Below are 11607 nucleotides of genomic sequence, written 5' to 3'. Positions count from 1 at the left end.
CTGATTTCCATTTTATGTCATTATTATTATTAAGTTTTTTCAATAACCCCATAAAACTTAAAGACAACATCCATCCATCCACGTATATCATCCATCCATCCACTTATATCATCCATCCATCCACACATCCATCCATCCACTTATATCATCCATCCACCCATTCATCCATCCATCATCCACTTATATCATCCATCCATCCACCCATCCATCCATCCACTTATATCATCCATCCATCCATCCATCATCCACTTATATCATCCATCCATCCACCCATCCATCCATCCATCCATCATCCACTTATATCATCCATCCATCCACCCATCCATCCATCCATCATCCACTTATATCATCCATCCATCCACCCATCCATCCATCCATCATCCACTTAAATCATCCACCCATCCACCCATCCATCCATCCATCATCCACTTATATCATCCATCCATCCATCCATCCATCATCCACTTATATCATCCATCCATCCATCCATCCATCCATCCATCCATCATCCACTTATATCATCCATCCATCCATCCATCCATCATCCACTTATATCATCCATCCACCCACTTATATCATCCATTCACCCATCCATCATCCACTTATATCATCCATCAACCCATCCATCCATCCATCCATCCATCCATCCATCCATCCATCCATCATCAACTTATATCATCCATCCATCCACCCATCCATCCATCCTCTTATATCATCCATCCATCCATCCATCCACTTATATCATGCATCCACACATCCATCCATCCCTCTATCATCTATCCACTTATATCATCCACCCATCATCCATCCACTTCTACCATCCATCCATCCATCCACCCATCCATCCACCCACTTATATCATCCATCCATCATCCATCCACTTCTACCATCGTCCATCCATCTATCCACTTATATCATCCACCCATCATCCATTCACTTCTACCATCCGTCCATCCATCCATCCACTCATATTATCCATCCATCATCCATCCATTTATATCATCCATCCACACATCCATCCATCCCTCTATCCATCTATCCACTTATATCATCCACCCATCATCCATCCACTTCTACCATCCATCCAGCCATCAATCCACCCATTTATATCATCCATCCATCATCCATCCACTTCTACCATCGTCCATCCATCTATCCACTTATATCATCCACCTATCATCCATTCACTTCTACCATCTGTCCATCCATCCATCCACTTATATTATCCATCCATCATCCATCCACTTCTACCATCCATCCATCCATCCACTTATATTATCCATCCATCATCCATCCACTTCTACCATCCATCCATCCATTCATCCATCCACTTATATCAACCATCCATCATCCATCCATCCATCCACTTATATCATCCATCCATCATCCATCCACTTCTACAATCCATCCATCCACTTATATCAACCATCCATCATCCATCCATCCATGCCTCCTATTATATCATCTATCCATCCATTCATCAATCCATCCATCCATCCACTTATATCATCCATCCATCCATCCATCCATCCATCCATTCATCAATCCATCCATCCATTCATCCATCCACTTATATCATCCATCCATCATCCATTCACTTCTACCACCCATCCATCCATTCATCTACTTATATCATCCATCCATCCTATTTATCATCTGTCTATAAAATTAAAAACAACAAAGGGAGGCAATATTTCTATATGAATCCCTTAATATATTAATATTGTAGTAGTATCAATCATATTATATAGTAAATAATAACAATTAAACTAATATGTCTTCTCCCCCTCCCTCAGTTCCCTCAGTCCAGATGCAGATGCGGACGCCATGTTTCAGAGGGAAGGCTTTGCCCGGCAGAGCATATCAGAGAAGCGGACCAAACAGTACAGCGACGCTGCTCAACTGGAGATCATCAAGAGCCGCAAGTCCAAGAGCATGGACCTAGGTAACCTCTCAACACCACAGCTCCACACACCATCTCCTGTCCCTTGCCTTGCTCCTTCCTGTTCCTTCGCCATCGAGCAGTGCGGCACATCAGCTGGGGTTAAAGTTAAAGGGTTAGTTCACCCAAAAATTAAAATTCTGTCATTAATTACTTACCCTCATGTCGTTCGACACCCGTAAGACCTCCGTTCATCTTCAGAACACAAATGAAGATATTTTAGTTGAAATCTGATGGCTCGGAAAGGCCTCCATTGGCACAATGCACGGTTCACTCTCAAGGCGCTTAAAAGGCACTAAAGACTTCATTACAATCCATCTCACTACAGTGGTTCTACAATAACTTTATAAAGCGGCGAGAATAGTATTTGTGCGCAAAAAAAACCTAAATAACGACTTATATAGTGATGACCGATTTCAAAACAATGCATCATGAAGCTTCGAAGCGTTATGAATCAGCGAGTCAAATCATGATTCAGATCGCGTGTCAAACTGCTGAAATACGTGACTTTGGCGATCCAAACCGCTGAATCGTCTCACTGATTCATAACGCTCCGAACCGCTGAATCGTCTCACTGATTCATAACGCTCCGAACCACTGAATCGTCTCACTGATTCATAACGCTCCGAACCGCTGAATCGTCTCACTGATTCATAACGCTCCGAACCACTGAATCGACTCACTGATTCATAACGCTCCGAACCGCTGAATCGACTCACTGATTCATAATGCTCCAAACCGCTGAATCGACTCACTGATTCATAACGCTCCAAACCACTGAATCGACTCACTGATTCATAATGCTCCAAACCGCTGAATCGACTCACTGATTCATAATGCTCCAAACCGCTGAATCGACTCACTGATTCATAACGCTCCAAACCACTGAATCGACTCACTGATTCATAACGCTCCAAACCGCTGAATCGACTCACTGATTCATAACGCACCAAACCACTGAATCGACTCACTGATTCATAACGCTCCAAACCACTGAATCGACTCACTGATTCATAACGCTCCAAACCACTGAATCGACTCACTGATTCATAACGCTCCGAAGCTTCATGATGCATTGTTTTGAAATTGGTCATCGCTATATAAGTCGTTATTTAGTTGTTTTTTTGCGCACAAAAACTATTCTCGTCGCTTCATAAAGTTATTGTAGAACCACTGTAGTGAGATGGACTTTGTAACGACGTCTTTTGTACCTTTTAAGGGTCTTGAGAGTGAACCGTGCATTGTGCCAATGGAGGCCTTTCAGAGCCATCAGATTTACACTAAAATATCTTCATTTGTGTCTGAAGATGAACGGAGGTCTGACGGGTGTCGAACGACATGAGGGTAAGTCATTAATGACAGAATTTTCATTTTTGGGTGAACTAAACCTTTAATATTATCAGACACAGAAACAGGTGCACCAAAACTTAAAAAGAGTACAGAGAGTCATTAAACATTAAAAACCGACGGCTGTCTCCTAGCTAATATATTTGTCCCTCATCTCTCAAAGTGGGCCTTTTAGCTCACCTCTTTGCTCTCAGGTGGGTTTGTCGGGACTCAAGGACAGGTCAGGGTTGTTGAGAGCGTGGAGCCGCTCTCAGGGGACACACAGCCTCTGCCGCATGGCCGCGCGGCTAATCGGAGGAGATAAAACATCTCTTTCATCCTCCTCTTCCTCTCCTTTATCCTTAGTCAACATCAAGACCACAGCCTCCTGAGGACCGGACCAATGCCCCGCTCAGTCAAAAAAAAACACCAGACACCCAACTCACCTCAAACACTCCCTCTTTACACTTCAGTAGCAAAAGTGAAATGGCTGGAAGATAATATAGCACTTAAAAAAACGAGAGAGTGAGGAAAAGAGGAAAAGGCAAGGGTAAAGAGCTAGACTCTGGATATGCATACAACTAAACGATTTGAGTTGGGGTTTTTTACACACTTTTGGTTTGGGCGATAATGAAGAAAAATATGATATCCTTGCTAAATAACGTGATATGCGATACGATACTGCTTTAATTGTGTAAAATCTATTTCTTTCCCCAACTGATATCGTTCACTTAAAGCATAACCCACTGTGTTTACATGAATACTCTTCAAGACGGCCATTTTGACACAACTGTGTGTGTATTTGACAGTTCAAGTGTGTAACACGACACGAAAAAAAGAACGGCTTGTGCGCACGTTTCGGTGTGTGTGTCAGACAGCGCGAGACTGCAAGGAGTTGTTTTTCGCAAGTTATTGTGTTTAATAACTCTTTTTAACGTCAAGCAAGTCACATAAGTAACAGTCGTGTGCTCAGTCTATTCTCTGCTATATGCGTCAACCTAAAACGTACACTTTTCACAATGTTGAAGTAGCCTATTAAAATCATTCAGATATTGCGTGCCCTTGCGATATGCATATTGCGATATGTAAATTTGCGATATTTCGATAACTTCGATATATTGCGCAGCCCCAGTTTTGGTCTTCAAATGCTCACACTCAGAACATGCACTGTACGTTGTGTGTATACGACACACACTGAAGGCACAGTGGAGAATGTCATTAAACAGCACATTCACTTCACAACTGAGACAAATGTTTTCAGACACTTGTTGAATCATGTCTGTGGTTACTCTGCTAGGACTCCTGATTTGATTCAAATAATAATAATAAAAAATTATATATATATATACACACACACACACACACACACACACACACACACACACACACACACACACAGCCATTCAAATGTTTTTGATCGGTAAGATTTTTTATGTTTTTAGAAGAAGTCTCTTAATGTTCACCAAGGCTGCATTTATTATATAAAAAATACACCAACAAAAAAACAGTAATATTGTGAAATATTATTAAAATCTAAAATAACAGTTTTCTATTTGTATATATTTTAAAATGTAATTTATTCCTGTGATCAAAGCTGAATTTATCATCATTACTCCAGTCTTCAGTGTCACATGATCCTTCAGAAATAATTCTCATATTTATGATTATTATCAATGTTGACAACAGTTGTGCAAAACATTTTTTTAGGATTCTCTGATGAATAGAAAGTTTAAAAGAATAGCATTTATCTGAAATAGAAAGCTTTTGCAACATTATACACTACCGTTCAAAAGTGTTGGGTCAATAAGAAGGTTTTATAAAAAAATTTTGGGAGAAAGAACTTAAAGAAATTAAAACATTTATTCAGCAAGGATGCATTAATTTGATCAAAATTGACAGTAAAGACATTTATAATGTTGCAAAGATTCTATTTAAAATAAATACTGTTCTTTTGAACTTTCTGTTCATTAAATATACATGTACATACAGTATAGTGTATTAAAAAGTCTTGTCAAAAACGTAGGATCAGTAAGATATATATTATATATATTTTTTAAAGAAAGTATTACTTTTATTTAGCAAAGATGCATTAAATTGACCAGTCAAGACTTTTATAATGTTACAAAAGATTCAATTTCAAATAAATACTGTTCTTTTGAACTTTCTATTAATCAAATAATCCAAAAAAATAAATGTGATTAAATGTTTTAAGCATCAAGTCATCATATCAGAATGATTTTTGAAGGATCATGTGACACTGATGATCCTGAAAATCCAGCTTTGATCACAGGAATAAATTACATTTTACAATATATTCACATAAATTGCAATCATATTGTAATAATATCTCACTGATCCCGAAATTTTAAGGAGCTGGCTTTAACTAGATCAATTAAACCCTCTGTAAAATTAGTGTTTCACTGTTTTATGGAATCCACATAGACCAGGACAGATGTGGCCTGATGTTGGTGGCCATTTCAAACAAGCAGCGTTTCAAGCCCTCTCGATTAGAAGCACGGTTCAATTCCACCAAATCTCTTGTGCTTCGTTCTTATGAGCCATTTTCTTCAAATGGCATTGAGTTGATATGTTAGCCTCTCTCAGGCTTTTAGAAGAGCACAATCTGTGGTAACCGTATTTGAGAGCCATCATGAGGAAAATTACTGAAAGAAAAAATAATCAGACTTGGTTTGATTTCTACCGTATGCACGGCAAGACAGAAAAGGAATAGGTTACGCCTGGTTCATACAGCTAAAACCACCTAACACAATATAACTGCCCAATGCTTTTGAATGCATGATAACCCTCTCTCTCTTTCACCTCCTCATGGGTTATCCCACTTTGCCTGTCTCACTCTCACCAGGTGATTTGCATGCCTCTTGGTTTGGCCTTTGCAAATGTCATGTAACATCTGTAATGGAATGGGTTGGTGCATGGGTCTGGGAATGGTGGAATGTCTTGAATTAACCAATCACAATTCTTTATGCCTCCCTAACAGTAGCCGACGAGTTTAACCTCACTCCCCGCAAAGAGAGGACCGAAGGTAAGGCAACCAATCAGGGACACGCTCCACACTAACCTCACAAACGGACTCATCTCTGTGTTCGGGCATGCTCATTTTCAGACGTTTTGGTGGATTTTTGAGCGATTTTTAGACAAATCTATGCTCTGTTGCAAAACCTAGTGAGCGGTCAGAAGCTACATTATGTTGGCGCCATAAACACTTCACTTTGGACAAATTGTAAACTAGTATTTTGTGTATCCTTCATGCAGAAAACAATCTCAGAATGCATTGTATATAGGGGAGTATAGTGGAAGATTGAAAATTGTTGACTGTATTTATAATAATTCAGTCAATCTTTTTTTTTTAGATTCCCAATATAGAGAATCACAACCTGTTGAAAAAAACCCAGCCTAAAGGCCTGTTCACACCAGGACGATTTTCGTCTCTTTTTGTTAAATGTAATTTTATGTATGATCAATAATAGCCATTGTAAAAGTATAAGTAAAAGGTATAAGAAGCTATACGAGAAATAAAGTAAACAATTCAGTCAAACATACAAAGTCAGCGCTAGTCGGCTACAACGGTAACGTAAAGTTAAATAGCCTAAAAATGTAAAGTAATGAAACTTCACTTTGCCCTCAGCCTAAACGATTTGCCAGGGAACAAATTATAGATCCATGAGACTAAAGATCGGCCGTTATATCTACACAAGATGAATTATAGCTCGTGTTTATCCACTACAGGACATCAGAGCCAGCGGCAAATGTCTGAAAGACTAGCCGAGGAAAGGCTGCTCTCGCTGGGGTTGATGAGCGCTGAGCGCCGCTGATCCACTGGAGCTCACAACTCCAAAAACGCCAGATAAAAAATTTAAATAGGCTCTCTCTTTATAAATAAACCACAGATTTGAGCTTTACACAAGTACAACCAAACGCTACCAGCTTTTTTTTTTTCTACTGAAAGAGCGCTCTTGTCAACTTTTTCTTGTCAAAAAAGACGTCAAGTGTAAACACAGCCTAAACTGGTTGTCTGGTTTTAGCTTCTGTCCCAGGCTTGTTTTAGATGGGTTTCGGCTTTCTTTAGCTTAGACCAGCTAAAAACAGCTGAACACCAGCTTGGCCAATCTGGAAGACCAGTTTGAACCAGCTAAAACCAGCCTGGTCTGTTAAAGCTGGGGATTTTTTTCAGCAGGGGCAGTTTTACACCAAAATTTGCGTTATTAGCTTAGCAACATGCTAACATCAAACTCTATTAGGCTATAATATGTTGAGGAAAAGGTAAACTAGTCAAATTTACATTAGATACTGTATAGCAGGGTTCCTCAAATCTTACCCTGGAGGGCCAATGCGCTGCAGAGTTTAGCTCCAACCCTAATCAAACTCACCTACCTTTAGTTTTGTAATGAACCTGAAGACATTGATTATCATGTTCAGGTGTGTTTGATTAGGGTTGGAGCTAAACTCTGCAGCGCATTGGCCCTCCAGGGTAAGATTTGAGGAACCCTGCTGTATAGTATAGAAAACATTTTCAATCAAGTTTTAATCTAAAAAGGGACAACTTTATCATATTTGCTTATGATTGTGCCTTTAGCTTCGCAAACTCTATTGGAATCAATTGAGAGAAATGTAGAACAGTTGAATTGCATTTAATTCCCTGCTGAAAAATAAACCTAGCTAAAAACCAGCTTAGACTGGTTGGCTGGTCTTGGCTGGTTTAAGCTGGTCTTCCAGCCTGGCCGAGCTGGTGTTCAGCTGGTTTTAGATGTTCTTCAGCCTGGTCAGCTAAAAAAAAAAAGTGTCCAAAAGCCCTCTAAAACCAACCTGGGAGACCTTTGTTTTCTCCCAGCAGCATGAAAAAATACTATAGTATATTATAGTAAAATTACAGTAAAATTATTGTTTTTGAACCATACTATAGTAAAGATACTACGGTAAATTGTAGTATATTATAGTATTTACTACACTTTGTTAATTTGCTGTAGTATATTTACTATAGTACGGTTCAAAACATTATAGTATTTACTAGAGTAATTTTACTATAATACACTATAGTATTTTTTCATGTGGGTGTCTTTAGCTTTGTAACATGCTAATGTCAAACTCAACTAGAATCATGTAGACTACAGGGATAGTTTAAAACACATTACACATCAAAACATTAGAATCAATTGTGAGTTCTGTGTTTGTGTGGTTCTCATGAACAGCATTATTTATTGCGGTGTGGAGATGAGCTTCCATTATTATTGTAGGCGGTAGACAGCAAGGCGTCTCAATAGGTTTTGGAACAAAGCCATAGTATCCTTATAGCATGAAAAATGAACGCTTTAAGACCACCAGTGATGGTGGAAATGAGTCCAGCAACAAGTTGAATCTGTGTTGGGAAAAATCCTTCAAAACTGCCCCCCTTTGACTTCACGACTCTCTATCTGGTGTTCACTGTTAGTGATCAATCTAACCAAACAACTGTGTGCGTTGTGCTCGTTAAGGAAGTCATTTGAAGTAATTGCCATCAAATCAGAGAGGGTGTTGCTTTCTTCTTTCCCATTGAAATGAAGTGCCATGGTGTTAAATAAACGTTTGGCAACAACTTTTTTTGGAAAGCGGAGCGTACTGCCTGTTCTTGAGGGAGTATGATGGAAGAAAACATTAATTATGCCGAGGACTTCTGGAATAGGAATGAAACAGAGGTGTGTGTGGATTTCTGTTTGAAATAAAGACCCTCAATGTCAGACGGGCCTGTTTGGCTTACTGCAATTAATCCATCAACGTCAAACGTCTGGAGCGGAGAGTTCTAGTTGCAGCACAGGGGAGCACATATATTCATGCTGTGTGGAGAACTAGAGATGCATGGAGACCGGAGGTTCTGTGTTCAGAGTCATGTTATGTCGAGAATTCATCCTGTCAAAAAGTCAAAGCTTTTCTGTGTTAAAGTCAACATGAAATGCTGTTCTCAACCCAATTTCATTGTATGGAGGGAGTTGAGTGGAAATGGATTGGAATTGCTTACTAGTCATGTGGTTGGGAATCAGCTTATTTTCTACACTCTTGAAAATAAAGGTTCCAAAATGGTTTTCATGGCGATGCTATAGAACCACGATATTTTATTCCCCTAAACATACGGCCCAAAAAGGTGTCCAATCCGGCCCTGGGGCATAATTTGAAACATAATATAAATTAAAGATGCGCTGACTAGTCCACAGGCACCGGCTATAAATCCAAACGTGTTTTAGTTTTATTTTGGCGATCTCTTAGCCTGGATGCCAGCTGAACTTAGCCCCGCCCACAACATTTGAGGTCGGGAAGTTCGGTCTGGACTTGATCCGTTGTGGAGCAACTATGCTGGAACCAGAGCTGTTCGGACCAATCAGATTGTCAGGGCGGGCGTTATACGATGATGGACAGATGATCAACAGTAAGAGCGCTTGGGTTGAATTTGTTTACTAAATGGAGAACTTGTTCGTATATGCGTTCACCTTTACTATTCCTCTCAAACATGATGATCATGTTGTGAGTACTCCGTGTATTCTTAAATTCTTTTTACAACACCGGCAAAGATCGTTTACACTCATCTTCTTCTTCTACTTCTTCCAGCGTGCATGCAGATGAGTTCTGTTGACAGCTATGTGTCGCTCAACATGCATCACTTACTCCGTCGCTCTGATTGGTTGTTGGTCTATCCAATTGAGTGCAGAGGCATTTTCTTTCCTGGTACGGTTGAAACACACCCCATAATCACAGCCCAATAGAGCAGTACCAGACTCATATTCTCACTAGAATCTTAGTATGACGATGTTTGGCTAGCAATCTCTATCCCGGACGTGCAAACAAACTGTTTTGCTATCATTTTCCAAAATGTCATTTGTGTGGAAATATTAAAGTCTGTAAACAGTTCATTAACACAGGCACACGCTGAATACGGACACAAAAATGAGAACACAGAGAAAATGCTGTAGCCTACCAGGCACAGCAAGCTCACTGTTCATTAAAAGAAATATGAATATTGAATTGAGTTTTTTATATGAATGTATCTCTGAAGGGAACTGAGTCTTGTGCTCTGAGCTCAATGTGCTCTGATTGGTCGGCTGGACCAGTGTGTTGTGATCGGTCAAAGGTTTTGAGTGTTTAAGAAATGTCCCTTATTTATTAAATCCAGACAATTGGCTGAAGAAACATTGATTAAATTAAGATACAAACGAAATTCACTTTAAAGAAAGGCTTTCTACAAAACAAAACTTAATGGTCCTGTTCTTCGTGATCCCATTTTTCAAACTTTAGTTAGTGTGTAATGTTGCTGTTAGAGCATTTATAATACCTGTAAAATTATAAAGCTCAAAGTTCAATGCCAAGCGAGATATTTTATTTAACAGAAGTTCCCTTTCAAAGCCTACAGTGAACGGCTGGTTAGGACTACATCCTGGTATTTCCTGCTTTAATTACGTCAGTAGAGCAGTATGTCGACTAACCTCCGCCCACAAGAATACGCGAAAAAGGGGGCGTGGTCTTGTTGCTCCCGCGTGGAGAATAGGAAGTGTTGCGTTCGGTTGCGTTCGTATAGTTTGTTTGTTGCCATGTCGTCGAGACGCTGTTATTTTCATCCCGGAGTCAAGTCACCTTTGTTTGGCTTTCCCAGGGACGCTGTACTTAGAGATCATTGAGCGCATGCATCCCCGTTATGGTGAGAGGCGTGACCTTTCCGGTAACGTGCGCTCTGCGTGCGCTAAGCTGCTGTCGAATCACAACACGGGAACCGCTGGCACAATCAGAACTCGTGACGTATTTCTGAAGGAGGGACTTAATAGAACAGGGAAATCTTTCAAGCGGTTTTGAGGACAGTGAAAACAGCAGTATACAGATAAGTAAATTGTGTGAAAAATACTGTGTTTTTTTACACATGAAACATGAACACATGTTATATTGCACACTGTAAACACAATCAAAGCTTCAAAAAAACACGAAAAACGGGACCTTTAATGAAGGGGTCAAAATCATATCTTATCCATGTCCCACGACATATTGCACATCTTATGATGTAGCCCATCTTGCTCATGCTGTTCACTTTTCAACATAAATGTAATATATTAAAACAATATATTATAGGCTACTATTTAAACATAAATATGAAACTAAATAGGCTATACGTTTTCTTTGACCCTCTGCTCGACGAAGGCGCCGGCGCGTTCTGATGGATTTTTTTCCCTCATAACACCGGAAATAACTCCCAATACTCTGTCATTTTGGCCATAAGCCTACAGATAAATGTGTATGTGAGACATAACATAAACTATAAATTGTCTACTTTTGACAATGCCGGTAGAGTGTGAATGACGCATGATTAT

General features: G+C 39.6%; 1 protein-coding gene across 1 annotated transcript in view; it reads left to right on the top strand.

The window, feature by feature from the left end:
- pard3aa (par-3 family cell polarity regulator alpha, a) overlaps positions 1-11607 on the top strand; it is a 753733-nt gene that overhangs the window by 492100 nt on the left and 250026 nt on the right. Inside the window, exon 15 of the mRNA XM_079805963.1 lies at positions 1797-1945. Within this exon, the coding sequence (XP_079662089.1) occupies positions 1797-1945 (149 nt within the window). The remainder of the gene's footprint in view (positions 1-1796; positions 1946-11607) is intronic.

This window comes from Gobio gobio (genome assembly GCF_949357685.1).
Source record: "Gobio gobio genome assembly, chromosome: 23".
Lineage (NCBI taxonomy): Eukaryota > Metazoa > Chordata > Actinopteri > Cypriniformes > Gobionidae > Gobio > Gobio gobio.
The sequence above is the reverse complement of the archived record's forward strand: the minus strand, read 5'-3'. Positions and strand labels throughout refer to the sequence as shown.